General features: G+C 35.1%; 1 protein-coding gene across 6 annotated transcripts in view; it reads left to right on the top strand.

Moving 5' to 3' along the window:
- Positions 1–21067, top strand: part of RNF17 (ring finger protein 17) — a 117934-nt gene that overhangs the window by 36179 nt on the left and 60688 nt on the right. For 3 of the 6 annotated variants that reach the window (XM_065901929.1, XM_065901930.1, XM_065901932.1), the window contains exons 7-16: positions 761–932; positions 2107–2183; positions 2471–2545; positions 6164–6468; positions 7327–7416; positions 8970–9128; positions 12754–12943; positions 13765–13933; positions 15252–15442; positions 16406–16547. In XM_065901929.1, the coding sequence (XP_065758001.1) occupies positions 761–932; positions 2107–2183; positions 2471–2545; positions 6164–6468; positions 7327–7416; positions 8970–9128; positions 12754–12943; positions 13765–13933; positions 15252–15442; positions 16406–16547 (1570 nt within the window). The remainder of the gene's footprint in view (positions 1–760; positions 933–2106; positions 2184–2470; positions 2546–6163; positions 6469–7326; positions 7417–8969; positions 9129–12753; positions 12944–13764; positions 13934–15251; positions 15443–16405; positions 16548–21067) is intronic. The other 3 variants (XM_065901931.1, XM_065901933.1, XM_065901934.1) reach the window with 3 other exon arrangements.

Below are 21067 nucleotides of genomic sequence, written 5' to 3'. Positions count from 1 at the left end.
TTGAACCCGGGTCTCCTGCACTGCAGGCAGATTCTTTACCATCTGAGCTACCAGGGAAATCCTTGCAGAGCCTGTGGCACATTCTTATTACTCTTCAGTGTGACCAACTCCCCTTTTTTGAAGCCAGATTTGATTTTGAGGAAATCATTTTATTCATTTACAAGATGAATAAAATGAGCAGTTTATTGGTGCAAAATATCTTAATTTCCATAATAAAGTAATTCCACTATAGGTACAAAAATTTTTGAGTAATGAAAGAATAACTATTCAGTTTCATAACTGATAGCTTTGAAGATTATAATTAATTGATATCTAAGTTTTGATTTGGTGAAGTCTGTTTTAAAGTCTTATTCAAATTCATGTAATATGTATCTGCCTATGAAATTTTAAAATGTGCAGGTAGATCCTCATGAGAAATGAATACAGATATGTCTTTGTAATGGCACAAGTGACTGCAAGATAGCCAGGATTTCTCTTACTTTTAAAAGTGGTAGATTCGTCTAGGGTTTGTCTTACCTCTGCAGTTCTGTGACACCTGTATCTGGAACATAACTATATTCTTCTACAAAAGTTTCTTTTTCTCTGGTTACATATACATAGCTTTCAACTATAATAGGTTTCAGTTCAGTTGAATGCCTCATTAACCATATTAAAATTTAAGTTCATGAAACTGAAATTACCTTTTCAATACTTTGAGTTGTGATAAATTTGCTTTCATAAACTTGTTCATGAAATATTGAAAAATAACTTAATTTTAAAGGAAGAAGAGTCTGTGTGAAGAATTAGTAAGAAATACAGACAATTATTTATCAAAAATAATAGTGACTAAAAGCTGCATCGAAGCGAAAAAAAATGATTTGGATGCAGCTATGAAGATAGCAAGAGAATTAAAATCTGCGCCTTCTCTAAGGATATATTGTGACCTAAATCAGGTAATTTTATTAGTTCATAATGTGAATTATTTCCGTGGTAGCTTACTTTACCTGCTTTGGAATATGATATTTAAGACTTAACTGCAAGAATTTGCTTTTCAGATTATCCTAATTTTATTGGCATCAATTTAGAATTCTTAGGCGTTTAAATTCTAAGATAAACATTAATAACTTTGTTTGGCCTTTTATTATTATTTACCACTTAGGGAAATGGTGCAGTAAAGTCTTTATAACACACAATCTGAGAACAAGTAGGATGACATTAAGTCGAAAGTTGTTTCTAGGACACTTGAATAAAAAACTAGAATAAGAGTAGCAAAATAAATAGGACTCTGTTTTTATAGACAGGTATGACTATCAACTCTTAACTTAAAATTTTATCAAAATGCTGTTTAAGTTTTTCTCCCAACCCCTGACTCTGTGTCAAGAAACAAAGCGCTTCAACCCTGTCCTGTTGTCTAATCATGTGCCTCCTGTTGGGCTAAAATAGAAACATGTTTCCTGCGAGATTGTTTACTGGGAAAGGGTTACCATCAGTCCTCTTTGCTAATTTCTGTCTTGTTCCCTTGAGGTATAGATCCTACTCTATTGTCTTGGAATCTTCAGGACCTCATTCCCCATAGATAATCAGATGTTTGGACTGAACTAAGGTGTAAAATGGAAGCCCTTGGTTTACCTGCTTCCAGAGTCTTGAACTTTTAAAGTTTTTGCATCATCTTACTTGACCAGGCCTCCATCTAGCTGTAGTTACACAGTAGTAGTATATTACTGTGTATTATACATGAAACATTAGGAGGTGAAAAAAGTAAAATTTGGTCTTTACCCTAGCTAGCCACGTTAGGAAGGTAGGGGCAGAAAAAGAGCGAAACATTTGAGGACAGCAGTGCAGGTGCACAACGAATGTGATCAGAATTTCCCCTGATCATGTAGCTGTATCCCACTTATTAATTAGTTGTTATCTTTTGTTGTTATATCTTAATACACATCTACAAAAGATTTTAAATTTCTTTGGGGAAATTTGCATCCCTCCCTTTGCTTGCCTAAAATCAGACCCTGAGCACATTAGTGAAATACCTAAAGAGTATAGTTTTCCCTCTAAAATCTTACTCTGTTTCAACAGTATTTGTAACAAAACAAAATGCACATATGAGCAGTACTTCTCTTTTGATTCTAGATTATCCGGACTTTGAAGTTAACATTTGAGAGTGAATTGTCACAAGTCAGCTCTCTAAAACTAAGGAAATCTCCCAAGTAAGTAATTGTAATTCATATAAAAGTAATCTATAATTCAGAAGAGTCTGAAAATTAAGTATAAAAATGTATTAGAACCTATATTTATTAAAATAACTAGCAATTATAAATTGAAAATTTGGGTCAAAAATATTTCCCAGATTAGCAACAAAATTAAAATAAGTGTGATTTATGAATTTAAAAATTGTTTAAATGCTCTTTCAGAGTTTTTAATGTTAGCTAATTTTTATTAGAGAAAGTAATAAACTTGTATTAGAACACTTTTTATGCTAAGTATTTAATTTTAGGTTGAATATGAATTGCAGTGAGATCATCTGTATGTTCAGCAGTATGGGAAAGATTGAATTTGAGGATTCAACAAGGTAAGTATTTATAAGAATGGCAACATGCCATTAGTGTCTGATATGGCCTAAGGGACAGAAATATTAGATCAAACAGAAAAATTGGTCTTTAGTGTAATGTTGATTCAAAAGCTGAAAAATAATGTAAGGGCAAAATGATTTCTGTAAATTAATGCTACATAAAATATTTAAGAATTAAAAGACCTAGAAAGGATTAGTATCCAATGATTTATGTGTCATCTCTGAGGTTTATTTATTCAACCAGCGTTGAACACTGATGTGCTAGCCTCTAAGTGTTGAAAAGTGAAAGTATTTACTCAGTCATGTCTGACTCTTTGCACCCATATGGACTGTAGCCCTGTTAGGCTCCTCTGTCCATGGGATTTCCCAGGCAAGAATACTGGAGTCGGTAACCATTCCCTTCTCCAGGGAATCTTCTGGACCCAAGAACTGAACCCGCGTCTCCTTCATCTTCTCCATTGGCAGACAGGTTCTTTACCACTGAGACATAACACCCTAGATATTTAGATTTATGCAGAGAAGTTACAGTAAATAAAGAATGACATATGTAAACAGTAAAGTACATAATTGTTTTGATAGTAAAATGTGCAGCCTAATGGAGATGCAAAAGAAGGGAATGATCAGTTCTTTGCAGGGTACCAGGGGACTTGGAAAGAGCAGGTTTGATTTTCCCCCATTCATGAAAAATGAGTAGCAGTTGAAAGGAATAGTAGGGAGGCAGCATCTTAGCAGAAAGAAATTGATGGGCAGTGAGATAATATACTGTATTCAGGAACCTGCATGTAGAATTTTGACAGAGGATACATAGAGGCTGAATCCTAAAAACTTTGTATGCTCTGGTGGTATTTGAACTTTATTTCCTAGACCTGTGTTACCCAATATGGTAGCTGCTAGCAATGTGTGGTTATTTAAATTTAAACATAAATTAAAACTAAATAAAATGGAAGATTTTAGTTCTTTGGTTGCACTAGCCACATTTCAGGTGCTCAGTAGCTATATTTGGTTAGTGACTATCATATTGGACAGTACAGCATAATTTCATTATCGCAGAAGGTTATGTTGGATAGCACAGCTGTAAATAATAGCCATTAAAAGATTTTCAGAGGAATACGTGTAACTCTATAGCTGATTCATATCAATGTATGACAAAACCCACTGAAAAAAAAATAAATACATTTTAAAAAAAAAAGATTTTCAGAATGAAAGTAAAAGTAATTAGGTTACATTTGTAAAAGGTAACTCTAGTGACCATAGAGAATTATTTGGAAGAATATGAGGCTGGAAGCTGAAAGATGGCTTAGGTTATTATATGACCTAGCATATAATATTATATATTTTATATATATATACACACACACACACACACACACATATATAATATGGCCTAGCAAATGATGAGAAACCAAATGTAGGTAGTAGCACTGGAAAGGAATACGTAATGACATGCTAAATAGGGAAAAGTGCTGAAACTTAATAATCGTTTCAGTGTGAAAAATGAAGAAAAGGAAAGCATTCCAATGATTTGTAGGTGTATCTTTGGTGACTGAGGTGATGAATTGTGGTGTTACTTACCAAGATTGGAAATATACAAAGAAAAGTTGGGAGGGGAAGATAGTGGGATATGCTGAGTTCCTATTGTTTACTAGGTATCTGGGGAGAAACCTCTGGAGAGAAGTTGCAGGATTTGATTCTTGGTTTTGGAGTAGTCAGAATATAAATGGTTTAGAAACCCCCAAAAGAAAATAAGTTTATTCATTTGAAGGTGGTATGGCTCCTCGGGAAATCATCCCTCAAGAAGCATCACATTCATTACTTTGGTGAACTAACGAGGGCCTGGCCCACAGCATTACAAGCTCAGAAACAGACATGAGCAGACCTACTCTAAAGCAGGTAAACTCATGTAAGCCAAGTTCACAGAACTAACACATGATCTGAATGCCAGTTTATTAACTTAAGGGGCAGATAATATTGCCACAGGGACTATTAATAGAATACTTATGCTGGCATTCTTTTCCAGTATCCAAACAGACACAGAAAGCCAAATCATCAGAAATTGCTTTGTGGTGTTTTTGGAATAAAGGGAATAAGGTATATCAAATAGCTGTGAAGAGTGTTGGTACTAGTCAGCCTGCTGTGTTCCTTGACCCCACAGGGAAGACCTTGCCAGAGGCCTCAAATACCAGGCCTTTGGCTCGAGTCATCTTGCCCACACATGGAACCCTGGCCCCTGTGTGCCTCTATGACTTGACTTTCTGCACTTTCATGGATGATCATCCTTTCCAGTCAATACATTCTTCTAGATGTTTTCATAACTTGAATATGGTTACTGTCAAATATTTTTTAATACCAAAAGGTATTATCTTTAAGTGTCTGTACTGATCTTGCCATGGTTTTAAGTTTAACTCAGAAGTCTTTTAAATTTCTCCCTAGATTTTCGGGAAAGTGTCACTGTAGCCTGCCTCTACTGATGACAGGTGGTAACTAAAGAATGGGTTTGCATAGTGAAAACAGATATTGAAGTGGGTCAAGGACAGCACCCTAGAAAAATATTAAATTTCAAGACAGGGAAAGAGTAACTTGCAAACCAAAGGAAATGAAGAGGGAGCAAGAGAGAGCAATACTCTAGAAGTCAAAGGAGGAGAGGTTTCTGAGGCAAGAGTTGGTTGACAATGTTAAATGTCTCAGTAAGGTCAGATAAGAGTTGTATAAAAAGAAATGTTTTAGATTACAAAGTTATGTATGTATATGTGTACTTAGGAGGTGTTTGGACCTTTAGTCAACATGTATTAAGAGACAAAATAGGTCTGCTGAATTCATTTTGGCTTTGTAGGTTCTTATTTCTGATTTCGTTTGGCTTCTTATATGGGGATCTGTGAAGAAGCTAAAACTTTCATGGATTAACTAGAATAGAGGCTTCTGAGACTCAATCTCATTTCTTTGATAGAATTTTGTATTTGTAGATTTGATAGATTTTATCTGTGTGGATTTGTGAAGATAGAAAAATACGGAGTGAAGTGAATAATCAGTTGCAGGTTAGTGGCTGTTGAATAATCATACCCAAAGGATTCAGACTAATCATCATTTTAACCCTCGATGTAGGTTTCTAGAAATTGTCTCAGGATTGTACCTCACAGTGCTTCATACACTTTATTTTTAAGCTAGTGAATTGAGAGAAATAATCTTAGCATAGTTTAAAATCAAACACCAGAGCCAAATCAAAGTTTAAACAATTAAAATTGAAAACCGTATCCACTGTTCTTTTAGGATCAGATAGTTGTGACATGACTGTGGCAAGTTCTTTCTTCAACTTCTCATTGATTTTCTGTTGTTGACCTTTTAAAGCTTGTGAACTTCCTTGGGAATGGGCAGAAGTTTTCTTTTGGGATAATGGAATGTTGTAAAATGAAGTTATAGTGATGGTTATACAACTCTAGTAGAAATTACCGGATTTTATAGTACATAAATTATTTCAATGTTGCTGTTTTTAAAAATACCCATGGGACACCTGTACAACTTTAACTCTTTGTATATGTCACAGTACTGTCATGTGGAAAGGAAATGGTTTTAAAGTAGATCTAAAAAATTATGATTTAAAGTAGCCTCTGTATTTTTAAACAGATGCGATCCTCAAGAAAGTGAAATGGAAAAGAATGGTCAAAAGAAATACAATTGTAAAAAGGAATTTTCTTATGGTGGTACACACCTATCACTAGAAAAGAAAAAGGTTGACATTTCTGTCCTAAGTAATGAAGCCCCACTGACTTCTTCACAATGGGAAGCCAAAGACATGCGTTTGGAAACTGACTTCCAGCCACAGAAAGAGGTTGTTGCAGCAACACTTCCTAAAACCATTGCTGCTCTACCTCAGGTGGGATCTAGCCCCGATGTGATCATTGAAGAAATTATTGAAGAAAACCTGGAAAGTGAGTAAAAATACAAAAACAGGGAAACAGTAAGTCATGTTTGGAATTTGAAACAAAATTAATACCTGTTTGTCCCTGACCTTAACAAACATATGTTTATTATCTTACATCTCATTATGCGTAAAGATGTTGATCCCATGCCACTCCTTTCACATTTTCCAAAGTTAGGATAGTTTTTATTTTTAATGCAATAATATAGCTAAACTTTAATATTTGATTTAGGTAGTGTATTTGACTTTTTAGCATTCCACATACAAACCTCTATAAAAGATGAAAATACTATTAAGTAAATGGTGTTAGTAGAAGCAGTCTGATGACTTTTTCTTTAAGAACAGAATATCCTAAAATTTTGTCCTGAAATGCAATCCTTTATAAAAATGAACTACCATGAATATTGGTCTTTCCTAGTGGCTCCGACGGTAAAGCGGGAGACCCGGGTAATATATAGAAGCATCTATTTGGTAACGTTTAAATGTATCATGATTGTTTGATTAGATTCCTAGTGTTGGTTTTCTCACCATCAATGTCAGTGAGATACTGCTGGGTGTAGTTGCACTGTCAGTCGCCTTTAGGACCACTTTCAAGATCAGCTTTGGTTTTCTCCTCCCACCCCCCCTGCCCCCACTCCCAGTCTGTTCCATTGGTTGACTTCCCAGAATGATACAAAAAAAAGACAAGCTGTTTTTTCCGCTATATTATTGTTATCATTGGTTATCTCAGTAATCCTGATACATAAGGGTCTAAACCAATCCAGTATTTTGCCAAATTCAAGTACAGCTTCTTATACAGTGTGTTAAGTATGCCATTATCAACATAATAAAACTAACACAGTTGCCTTTATTTCCTATTTTGATGAAGCGTGCTTCACAGATTATTTTGTTGAGACAACTAGATATCTAAAAAAGCCTCTTCAGAAAAAGTCATCTGTTTCTTTTGGATCAAAAACAGGTACTTTAACAACTCTGAACTTGATGTAGCAGAGTTTGATGTATATAAAAAATATTATGTTATATATAAATTTATATAAAGTATAAAGTTATATAAGTAACTTATAGAGAGTGAAACAGTGAGTAAAATGAATTTTATTAATAACTAAAACTTTTCTTTCTTTTCTTTTTTTTTGCTGTGCTGCATGGCTTGTGAGATCTTAGCTTCTCCACCAGGAATTGAACCCAGGCCTGTGGCAGTGAGAGCTCTTAAGTCCTAACCACTGGACTGCCAAAGAAAGTCCCAAAACTTATTTTTTAATGTTAAAAATCCTAGCTGTTATTGGCAAAAACATTTCTGAAATTTATAACACTTCCCTCAGCTGTCTCCCCAGTAATACATACATATTGCTTTACCTCATCCTCAGTATGGGTGTTATTCTTCATGATCTGTAGTGAATAGGTAAAATGACCTATTTGTTCAGTTTTTTATCTTGTATCTATACTTCAGTTCCTCCTAGTAACTTTTACTAGATTTATTAGAACATCTGCATTGTTTAAAAATTAAATATATTAAATACCCTCTGGCCCTTTTCCCCTAATCTACTCCCATTGCATTTAGTCTGTTCCTCCTTTCTAGAGTTTCTTTATGCCTGTTTGAACAAATACACATGTATTATTTTTCTGACTGTCAGTTTTTGTTTTTGCACATAAAACGTAGCTTGCCATACACACTGCTGTGTTCTTTCCCTTCCTTTCTCTTTTTTCTTTCTTTTTTCTTTTTCTGTTTTTGGCCATGCCATGCAACATGTGGGATCTTAGTTCCCTGACAAGGAATAAAACCTGTGCCCCTGGCAATGGAAGCGTGGAGTCTTAACCACTGGACTGCCAGGAAAGTCCCTTAATTCCTTCCTCAACACCATACTCTGGAGATTTTTTCATATCAGTAAAAACACTTGGCTTAATTACTACTATATGAAAAAAGTTTCTACTTGTCTTTTTTATTCTCCTCCACCCTTACTTCCACCAAAACATACACATCTCCCTCTAAATGCTGCTCACTATGTTGGTTTTCCCAGACACTTTTTCATATCTCTCTAGCCTGGTAAGATCTAGGAGTCAAAGCAGCCATGAGCTAATTATTGGTTCCTTCAGTTTAGTGTAGTTTATACAGGATTTTTGTAGCAATACTAGAAACATCATTGTCATTGGGGTTCTGAGCTCTAATTATGTTTATGAATAAATTCTGAAGTTTTGTTGTAATGCAGTATAGTTATAGCATGTACTCTGACTCTGGTACCTAACTAACTCAGGTACATATGTGAACTTCAGTTCCACTTATTTAACATATTTTGCAAATGTTCACAGTTCAGGTTGCTAAAGAAATCATTGTGAAAGTGGAATTTATTTATGTTTGGTTACTATTTGGGATTTGGGTTACTCTTTTATGAGGCCTAAGTATTCTAGAGTTTGCAGTGCTACAGGACACATTCTTTTAGAAGATACTGCATTCAAATTTTGTGAATTCTTTCCTAACTTTTGGTTTATTAATGTGATTTGAAAATTCTCATCCAGGTTCTCCAGAGCTAGTTTTTGTAAGCCATGTAATACATCCTTGCCACTTCTATATTCGGAAGTATTCACAAATAAAAGATGCAACAGTATTGGAAAGGAAGGTGAATCAGTTTTGCAGTAAGAATTTACAGCTTGATCCTTCAGATGTTTTGGAGCTAGGTAATGAAATATTATTCCAAGTTAAAATATAAAGCTTAGTTAAATACTTGGCAACTCATGTAGACTTTTTATAATACAGATTTGAGCAGGTATAAAGCTTTGGGAATTATTTAACATAAGCTAAATTTTATTTAGGTAAATTAGTTAAATATTAAACCTTTTTGCTCAGAGGTATCATAGTAGTAATATTATTATGGTATACAGTATACATAGTTCAAATGTTTTTAATACATATCATTTGCCAAGTTTAATTGGAGTCATGGTAATTTGGAACTTAATGTCTTTTTTTCATATTCTTTTCCGTTATGGTTTATCACAAATATTGAATATAATTGCCTGTGTTCCCACTAGGACCTTGTTGTTTATCCATTCTGTACGTGATAGTTTGTATCTGCTAACCTCAAACTCCTACTTCATCCCTCTCCCAGCCCCCCTCTTCCTTGGTAGTCACACACCTGTTTTCTAGTCTGTGAATCTGTTTCTGTTTCACTAAAATTCATTTATATCATATTTTAGATTCCACATATAAGTTATATATCTCATGAGGTATTTATCTTTGTCTGACTTACTTCACTTTGCACGATAATCTAATCTGACCATGTTGCTGCAAAAAGCATTATTTTGATCTTTTTATGGCTGAGCAGTGTTCCATTGTATATATGTACCACATCTTTATCCATTCATCTGTTGATGGACATAAAATTGACTGTTGAGTGAAATATACACAAAAACTCCATTATGGAGTATGGTGAGATTTTTAAAATTATAAAATCCATAATGGGTTAAATAATTTGTCCCCTTGTCTCTAGAGAAAAGTATTTCTCTAAGTGTTCCTTGTAGCATGCATATCATCCCTTGCTATTCACATATGGATGTTGAAGATGTCATTGAACATCTGAATGAGATGGATGCAGGGCAGTGCATCTATTTCCTAGTGCCACACAGAGGGTAGCTGGTAAATTTAATCAATGCATCTTAATTCTGTGTGTAATTTGCCATAAATTAGGCTTTCATTGGTAGCTCAGCTGGTAAAGAATCTGCCTGTAATGCAGGAGACCAGGTTTGATTCCTAGGTCAGGAAGATCCCTTGGAGAAGGGATACGCTACCCACTCCAGCATTCATGGGCTTGCCTGGTGGCTCAGATGGTAAGGAATCCGCCTGCAATGCAGGAGACCTGGGTTTGATCCCTGGGTTGGGAAGATCCCCTGGAGGAGGGCATGGCAGCCTTATCCAATATTCTTGCCTGGAGAATCCCCATGGGCAGAGGAGCCTGGTGGGCTACAGTCCATGGAGTCACAAAGAGTCGGACTAAGTACATACAGTACAGACTTTCATTACAAATATCTTCTTTATAACACTGTTGACTAAATATGATTATACTCTGTAATGAAGCTGTGATTTGATTTATTAGTAGAGCATTTTCTCATTCTATTAATATCATTCAATGCCTGTATATAACTGATATCAAAAAGTACTATATTATCTGTTCAGCTTTATATTTGTTGCTGTTGTTGTTTAGTCTCTAAGTCGTGCCTGACTCTTTGAGGCCTGATGGACTATAGCCTCAAGGCTCCTCTGTCCAGGCAAGAATACTGCAGTGAGTTGCCATTTTCTTCTCTTAGGGGATCTTCCCGACCGAGGGGTCGAACCTGCCTCTCTTGCATTGGCATGTGGATTCTTTACCACTGAGCCATCAGAGAAGCCCCAACTTTATATTAGTAGTTCTTTAAAAGTGTTGCTAACTCTCAGCTGATCTTTGTAGCTTATTAGAATATCAGAAGATTAGAATCATCATATACTTCTCATAAAATGAATAATAATTTTTAAAGTTAAAAAACAGTGTTTAAATTATGAATGTCTAACGAGGGAAGTGTAGCAGTAAATTTAAATATAGTTAAATTTTTAATGACTGCAAATAATTCTCTAATATATATATAAAAGAGCTCAGTTTAGTTTCAGAAAATATTCTAAGAAAGTCAAAATATCATTCTTTAAGTTGTCAAGGATAATTAATTATTTCAAGGTAGATACACATAATTCACATACTCATTTATCTTTTGAGAAATTAGTGTTAAGGGAAGAAATGTAATACAGTGTTCTAGCTGAGTATCCTCTTGTTCCCTTTTTCTACCTGAGCTTTTCATTATAAAGAACAACAAATGGCTTCAGTAGGCTTTTATCTCACCCATTTCAGTAAAGAATAATTTAATAGAATATAGTTTAAATCTAAGAATATTGGTTTTATGATATATCAACATAAGAAGAGGGTTGATGACAGTCTCAAGGCCAAGTACAGGTTTTGGTAGAACTTGAAAGGTTACCCTGTGTGCCCCTGAGCTACCTGTTCTTATTAGCATGTGGAGAGGAGATTTTGCAGCCTCTCTCTATGTGGTAAGTGAACAAACCTTACCAAATTCATCTCTGATGTTAACTCAGTTGTTAAGAGGATGGACTCCAATACTACCTAGGTTCTCTTCCTCCCTCTTCTAAGTAGCCATGTGGCTTGGGCTGGATTTGCAGCCTCTCTTTGCCTGGTTTCCTTACCTATGGGCTGGAAGCAGCATATCTGTGGGGTTGTTGTGGGGAAAAGGTAAATTCAGACACAAACTACTGAGAACATTGCTGAGCAGATAGTAAAGTTAAAATTCGAGCTTCATTCTAACTTGATTTTTTTTTTTCTGGTTATTAATTTGTAATTCATCTGATCCCTCCATAAGGTCTTCTTCTGCTGTTAGGTCCTTGGTTCACTTTCCCCTTTTCTGAACTGCACTGTGTATTAATTTCTTAATTTTTGCCTTTCACGCTCTGCCTTTCTTGGTTTCCTTTTACTTCCCTTTTACCAAGAGAAGGTCATTGCATCTTCCTTTATGCTACCTAAGTATTTTATAGATTTCAGTATGTCTGTATCTGTACATGTGTGTATGTGTACATGTACAAGGATGATCTTTACTGTTATAAGTACAGTGATTGATAGTCACTTATTTGCATGTCTCCTCTCCTTTGTTTTTTTTAAAGAAACAATTAGATTTCTTTTTGTTCTTTTTTTTTTTTCTTCTGTCTTTTTTTACAAACCTTTGTGTTGAGGGCTGACTTTCAGTAGATTGCAGCAAGGGAGCTGATATGCTACGTCGGAAACCCTGACCCAGAAGCAGGTCGTCTACAAATGGTTTAGTACTAGGTTGCCCACAAATGTGCCATGCATGGTGGTTGAGGGGGTGACCACCTTTCCAGCCAGGCCCCATGTCCCAGGACGAAGGGCTCTCCACACTGGAACCCAGTCCCGACGTGTGGTGGGGTGCACCACACTTGGCTCTGAGGGATGTGGTCTCCTCTCCTTTCTTGAGCAGGACAGTCTTACTCATCTTTATTATAGTTCATAAAACACAGGTCCTCAATAAAGGACTGCTGGCTTGATACTCTGTGTTTTTGCCTTCCTGTCTAGGTCACAAGTTTCTGTATATACTACCTTTAATCCCTCTCATAGCACTGACTCAGTACTATATCACCAGTTAATAAGTTAGTTAAGACTTTTTTGTGATAAAATCTAATGTACTTGTTTGTAAATTAGAGGTAATTAGATATTTTCTTTGTAAACATTGATAATCATTTGTCTCCATTATGTAGGTGCAAGAATATTTATCAACAGTATTGAAAATGGAATGTGGTGTCGAGGAACTATTACTGAATTAATTCCAATGGGAAGTGAAAGTATTAGGAAACTTTGTAGTCCAACCAAATTCTCAGTCCATGAAGTTGCACTAATACAAATTTTCATGGTAGATTTTGGAAATTCTGAAGTGCTGATTGTTGCAGGGTATGTTACTTTATAAGTATTATATATTCCTTGCCTACTTAGAAACACTTGCAATGGGGAAGTACTAAAGAATAAAGAAAAATAGGAAGAGGTAGAAATAAGTAATCCTTCTTCACTTCCCAAGATATGTACTTTTTATTTTGCTCTGAAATTTGTCTTATTCATTACTAAATTAGCAAAGTATTATACTTTATCAGTGCTACTAGATGGGGAGCTTAGAAAAATAACTTTTTGATGTTTCAAACTTAAATAGTCTTCTACATTGCTTTAAAGCAGAGAATGAAGCACACAAATTTTCTTTCTTTTAAATAAATCGTTAGTTGCCAGATGATTGAGTAAAAATTTTAATCATATTTCTTTAATTTCATTATTGCATATTAAAGTGGCATAGTGTCTAGCTCATTCTAGGTGTTCAGAAGTGTTTCCATTAGTCTTGTAGCAAAATAAAGCAAATTGAAAATGTTCTTGTAGTAAGAACCAGTATTAACTCTTGCATGGACATTTTATTAAATGATCATAGCTTTATAAACAAATATATTGCTGTTTGGGTGTGTCATTATGCCTTTTAAGTTTAAACTCACTAGGTATATGAAAGATAATCCAGATAAAGTCTGTTGAGATGTATTCTGTAGATAGAAATAGTGTCTGTGGTTTTAAAAGATTGATTGAGTCTATATAATGAGATAGTATGAATCAGAATATAACTTTTTAGGAGATTTAACTTAAAAAGAGAATGTGTAGAAATGCATACCTTTTGTGGGCTAAGGCAAGCTTGGGCTTGAAGCATTATTTTCATTAACTGTTGCTTGAATTCTTCCCAGGGTTGGTGACACTCATGTGAGATCAGAGCACATTGCTAAGCAGCATGTCGTACTAAATGACTTATGTCTGGTTCTGAGAAAGTCTGAGCCATATATTGAAGAACTGCTGAAAGATGTCCAGCCACTAGCACATCCATGCTCATTGAAAGACATTGTTCCACAGAATTCAGTAAGTGAGACTTAAATTATTTCTTGTTTGGGGGCCAAATATTGCAATTTTAACTACGCTTTGGGGTTCAGATTACTGAATGTAGGTTCATGACACCAGTTCACTTGTTAAATACCTTTTGCATAATAAACTATTGGTGCAAGTGAAAAAGGAATTGAACTTCCATTTCTACAATCAAAATTGATCTTAATGGGAAATTATACTGAATATGTATATATGAACTTAATGATGGGTGAATATCTGAGTAAACCACTAAATTTTAGAGTCAAGTACATAAGGAGAGAGAGAAAAATTTGACATGGTATGGTATATGTTTCTATACATCTCTATTTGCATGACCCTTTGCTCACTACTTATTAACTATATTGCATTCTGCTTTTGTATTATTTATGAGTATTTGTTCCCCAGAAAGATCTTAAACTCCTAGAAGACAGAAATTGTGTGTAAGAATACTTGTTAAGCAGTTGTATTATTAGAAAGTCCGAAAGCAGGAGTCTGTGCCTTTGTCCATCTTTGTATTCCAGCACTTAGCAAATCACCTAGCACACAGTAAGCATTCAGTAAATATTTGAAAGAATGAACAAATGAATAAAGAAATAAAAGGAAACATATGAAAATATTAGCATTGATGTTTTTCTCAAAATTATTTTGGCTTTAATTTTATCCTATAATGGATAAAACTTTTTTTTGCACTTATCTATTCTGAGTAGGTTTTACTTTTTTATGTTCATAAAATCTTTAGAAAATTTTTTATTTTTAAGGAATATATGGTTTTGACCCCTGATATGAGTACTTAAAGATTCAAAGGTAGTGAAAACAATTTTTTTTGTTGTTTTTTTCAATAGGTGAGTATTTTTCCTTATTATTTAAGTAGCATGTGCCTCGTATATTGCTAGTAATGGAAACTAAACATATGATGATGATTATAAATATCTAATGTATTACATGGCTTCCATTATACTTTTAGAATTACTTTTGGATCTCATCATTTAAGGGGAAAATTTGTATGTCAATACTTCTTTTCTTTAAATTTTTATTTATTATTTTCATATTAATATTCACAAGTAAAACTAAGTCCTGAAGTGTAACAGCTTACGGTCACCTTGAGACCACGTTTATAAAATTCAAGTATGATCTGTACATTGTACATACATAAAGACTGTCCTCCTTGGGTTTGTGGGCCCAGTTGCTTCTAAATATCTATGGTTGGTTCAGTGCTTTTGCTCTGATTTACTGTTAGAAAACTAAATCTATAATATTGTACCATTTAGAGCTAATTAGAATTACTGAACACATTGAAATTTTACTTTTTCCATAGAGTGAAGGCTGGGGAGAAGAAGCTAAAATAGAATTTTTGAAAATGGTAAATAAGAAGGCTGTTTTAATGAAAGTTTTTAAAGAGGAAGATGGTGTGCTTATTGTAGATCTGCAGAAACCACCAACAAATAAAATAAGCAGTGATATGCCTGTGTCTCTTAGAGATGCATTAGTTTTTATGGAACTAGCAAGGTAGGTAACTTATTAAAACATAATTATCTTCAAGGTTATAGCTATAGATAGGAATAACAGATTTTACCTTTAAAAAACATGCGGTCTAAAGTGAACTATAACATACTTTTAAGAGGGAGCACCCAATCCTAAGCACTAGACTATCAGGGAGCACACTGTAACATATTCTGAGAATTTAAAGGTATCTCTGTCAGAGTTTTCTAAGTACAGTTGTGTGAAAATTGAATTCAGATCATTTGATTTAAGGAAATAGGCACATTAAGGTAGCTCAAAATAGAAGTTACCTATAAGATAGTGAACTTTTTTTTTAGACTCTAGTTAACCTTATAAGTAGCTCCATTAGGATTTCAAGAATTAGTGTTTAACAGTTCCCTATTTAAATTTTCTAAGCTTTGGAGTAAGGTCATGGTCACTACTGTATATTAATATATGAATCTAGAGTAGATGCTTACACTTTTTTTCTTTCTCTTCTCTGATGAACAAAGAGATAAGAAGTAACCACAGAGATAATGGAAGATACTTTCTGTCCTGAGCAATAACAGGAGTCTGGAAGTCACCCAAGTAGATTGCATTCTGTAAAACTTAAGTAGGGTATTGTAGCTGGAAGGGGCCACAGAAACCCCTCAGCTGGCCTTCCTTGAGTGCTGCCATAGACCATGAGTATCAAGTCAACCAAAAGAGTAGAAACTTTTGAGTACAAAATATAGGCCCAACTGAAAAATGCTCCAACATAAAGTTAAAGGTTAATTATTGAGTTTTGAGACTTGACCTCTTGTTTATCCTCATTTGATAATTAAAGATAATGCCAAGAAATATTATAAATTAGAGAAAGATTGGGGAAATATTCTTGGTAGATAAATCAGTATATGTGCAGGTCTTTTCTTAGTATCAGTTCACTGAGAGAAGAGAGACCTTAGGAAAATGGCTCTTGCTTATGCTTTTAATTATTATGCTTTTAATTAGGTTTAGATCTCAAACACCAAGACATCATTCTGAAAAAAATACGACCTTACACTATCCTCTACCTATTTTGCCTAAAGAAATGACAGATGTTTCAGTTATGGTTTGTCATATAAATAGTCCTTCTGATTTCTATCTTCAGTTGGTAAGTATATAATGGTCCTTTGAGACAAAGTATTTTTTTCAAATATTAAGTAAAATGTATAATGTAAATGAGTGCCCAGTATGCATTCTAGAGCAAACTGCTGTCAGCCTTCCATAAATTTTAAGTTTCTTCGTAGCTGCAAATTTAAACAAGAAACTCATGCGATTCATAGTAAATTGAAGGAAATCTTCATCCTGCAAGTTACTGAAAATATGAAGGGGAAGGAAAATGAAGGATCCCTAATGTGTAAATATTTCTTGCTACCTTCTGAAATCTAGAAACCAGGAAAGCATATAGAACTGGCAGATCAAAATAAAATAACACCCATATCTGATAATGTATGAAGATTTATTTATTGCTAGGTAATATTCTGAATTTGAACACTAAAATAGATTCCAGTTAAAGGCATTCCATTGTCTATTTGGATATATGACTGATGGGTTTGTTTTAAATAGCTACCAGCATTAAGGTTCATCGTTATTGATCTCTTTGTGTCCATGTTCTATATAATTTAATGCATTCTAAGGGCCATAATGCTTTGTGTGAATTAACTCATTAATCTTTACATCAGTCTTATAAGGAAGATACTATTACCTTGATTTAGAAGTGGGAACTCTAACCAAAGGGCTGAAGCAACTTGCAGAGGTCACGTGGCTACAAAAGAGTAGAGCCAGGACTGAGCTGGACTCACTCAAAGCCTGTCACCTGATCGTAGGCACGTGTATATATTTCTTTTTTTTTTCTTTTTTTTTCCCATTTATTTTTATTAGTTGGAGGCTAATTACTTTACAATATTGTAGCGGTTTTTGCCATACATTGCCATGAATCAGCCATGGATTTACATGTGTTCCCCTTCCCCATCCCCCCCTCCCGCCTCCCTCTCCATCCCATCCCTCTGGGTCTTCCCAGTGCACCAGCCCTGAGCACTTGTCTCGGCATGTGTATATGTTTCTGGGCTCTCTGTTCTGTTCCATTAATCCATATGTCTGATTTTTTACCAATACCATACAACCTTGATTACTGTTCAGTTAAGTTCAGTCGCTCAGTTGTGTTCGACTCTTTGTGACCCCATGGACTGCAGCACACCAAGCCTCCCTGTCCATCACCAACTCCCAGAGTTTACCCAAACTCATGTCCATTGAGTCAGTGATGCCATCCAACCATCTCATTCTCTGTCATCCCCTCCTCCTCTTGCCTTCAGTCTTTCCCAGCATCAGGGTCTTTTCCAATGAGTCAGCTCTTTGCCATCAGGTGGCCAAAGTATTGGAGTTTCAGCTTCAGCATCAGTCCTTCCATTAATTACTGGAGCTTTGTAGTATTGTTTGAAATCTGGATGAGTTATGCCTCTTTCTTTTTTTACCTCATGATTACTTTTGCAGTTCTGGGTATTTTAAGTTTCCATGGAAAATTTTGGATTATTGTTCTAGTTCTGTGAAAACTGTCATGAGTAATTTGATTGTGATTGCATTCAATCTATAGATTGTTTTGGGTAGTGTTGCCTTTTAAACAATATTCTTCCAGTCCAAGAGCGTGGTATTATCTTTCCATTTCTTTGAGTCCTCTTTAATTTCCTTTATTAATATTTTATAGTTCTCAGCATATTGTCTTTCTCTTCCTTGGTCAAGTTTCTTGATAGCTGAATTTTTTTGGTGCAACTTTAAAAGGTATTGTGTTTTTACATTCCCTTTCTGATATTTCATTGTTAGTATAAAGAAATGAAACTGATTTCTAAATGTTAATCTTGTGTCTTACTGTTTTGCTGAGTTCATTTATTTTTGAACAGTTTGTGTGTGTGGTGTCCTTAGGGTCTTCTATAGGATCACATTATTTGCATATAGTGACAATTTTAACTTCTCCCTTCCAAGTTGGGTACCTTTTGTTTCTCATCTGATTGCTGAGTGGCACACTTTAATTTACTGTGGCTTTGTAGCAAGTTTTGAAATGGGAATGTGTGAGCTGTCCAACTTTGTTCTTTTTCAAAGTTGTTTTTGAACTTTGGGGTCCTTTGAGATCTCACGTGACTTTTAGGATGAGTTTCTCTCTTTTTAAAAATTGTACTTATTTTTTTATGACTGTACTGGACCTTCACTGCTGTGTGTGAGCTTTTCTCTAGTTGCAGCAAGTGGGGGTTACTCTCTATTTTTGGTGTGAGGGCTTCTTGTTGTGGCGGCTTCTCTTGTTGTAGATCATAGACTCTAGGGTATGTGAACTTCAATAGGCACAGCACACGGGCTCAGTAGTTGTGGCACACAGGGTTAGTTTTTCCACAGCATGTGAAATCTTCCCAAAATCAGGGATCAAATCCATGTCCCCTGCATTAGCAGATGGATTCATAACCACTGGACCACCAGGGAAGTCTCTAGGATGACTGTTTCTATTGTACATGAAACATCATTGGGATTCTGATGGGGATAGCTTTGAATTATAAATTGCTTTGGGTACTGACATCCTTTTTTAAAAGATTTTATTTATTTATGACTATTTAGATCTTCATTGCTGCAAGGCTTTCTCTAGGTTGCAGCAAGTGTGAGCTACTCTTTGTTGCTGTGTGTGGGCTTCTCATTGTGGTGACTTTCCTTGTTGCAGAGCGTGGAGCCTAGGTGCATGGACCTCCGTAGTTGCTGCTTACAGGCTCTAGAGTGCTGGCTCTAGAGTTGTGGCACATGGACTTGATTGTTTCATGGCATGTGGGATCCTCCAAGTCCAGGATCAAATCCGTGTCCCCTGCATTGGAAGGCAGATTCTTAACCACTGGACAGCCAGGGAAGCCCTGGGTATTGACATCTTAACAATATTAAATCTTCCAGTTGATGAACATGGAAGGTTTTTCCATTTATTTTGTACCAGTGCTGTGTACTTACAAGTATACAAGTCTGTATCCTCAGTATATTTATTCTGGAGTATATTCTTTTTATTCTACTGTAAAATGAGTTGTTTTCTTAATTTCTGTTTGGACTGTTCATTGTTAGTGTGTAGAAATGCATGTGATTTTTTGTAATCATTTTGTAGTCTACATCTTTGTATGCTTAATCGTGTCCAACTCTTTGTGGCCCCGTGGGTTGTAGCCCGCCAGACTCCCCTGTCCATGGAATTCTCCAGGCAAGGATACTGGAGTGGGTTGCCATGCCCTCCTTCAGGGAATAATCCCAACTCAGGGATCGAACCTACGTCTCTTGTCTCCTGCATTGGCAGGCGGATTCTTTACCACTAGCTCCACCTGAGAAGCCCATTTATTAGACCTGCTAGTATTTTTGTGGCATCTTTAGGGTTTTTTATCTATAAAATCACATCATCTTCAAAAAGAGATCATTTTCCTATTTCTTGTCAATTTGGTTGGCTTATATATAAATATATTTGCCTAATTACTTTAAATGCCTTATATACATATATATTTGCCTAATTACTCTGACTCAAACTTACAAAACTATATTAAATAGCAATGGCAAAAGCATGCATGCTTTCTTATTATCATTCTTAGAAGAAAAGTTGTCAGTCCTTCATGTACAAAATTTGCTCTTAACCACTTCAAAATATACAGTTCTGTAGTATTCACTAACTCACATTATTGTACAGCATGATGATCTATAGAATTTGTTCATCTTGAAAAACTGAAACTTGGTACTCCCTGAACAGTACTTGCCTATTTCATTCTACCCCCAACTGCTAACAACCACAATTCTACTTTCTTCTATGAATTTGACTATTTAGAGACTCATATAAGTGGAATCAAACAGTACCCTGCTTTTCAGAAGTTCAGTTCACACAAATTCCATTTTTCTGAAAAACCTACATTGCTCTTACCAAAGAAAAGTCAGCCTCTTTGCTTTGCTACATTTTGGCTTTCAAAAAATTTCATAGGAACACTACTTTCAGATACCAGGGATACCTGTATTTGTCCTTTTGTCACTGGCTTGTTTCACTTAGCATAATGCCCTCCAGATTCATCCATGTTGTAGCATGCAATAGGACTTACTTTAAGGCTAACTAAATATTCCATTGTATGTATATGCTATGTTTTTTTATGTATATACTACATTTTATTAATTCAGTCATCCATTTATGGACATTTGGCTTGGTTCTACCTCTTGACTGTTGTGAATGATGCTGCAGTGAACATGGGTGTGACAAAACTGTAGTGTCATTTGGTTCCTTTTGTATATCTGTGTTTATTGTTACCATGGGGATTACAGATAACATCCTAAAGTTACGTGTAATTATGTGTAAAAATTATGTGTAATTAAAGTTATGTGAAATATCCTACAGAAATCTAATCTGAATTAATATCAACTTTAACTGCACAAAACCCTACTTCTGTATAGCTCCATTTCCCTTTTAAATAATACCAATCTCAAAAATTAATCTTTGTACATCAAATACTCAATAATGTGGACTTATAATTATTTGTCTGCATTTGTCTTTTAAATCTTGTAGAAGCTGAGAGTTAGAAACCAAAGTTAATAATACTGGCTTTCATATTTGTGTGTTTATGTTAATCACAGATATGTATATCTTAATATGAA

Source organism: Muntiacus reevesi, chromosome 11 (genome assembly GCF_963930625.1).
Source record: "Muntiacus reevesi chromosome 11, mMunRee1.1, whole genome shotgun sequence".
Lineage (NCBI taxonomy): Eukaryota > Metazoa > Chordata > Mammalia > Artiodactyla > Cervidae > Muntiacus > Muntiacus reevesi.
Note: the sequence above shows the minus strand (reverse complement) of the source record. Positions and strands in the feature narration are given on the sequence as shown.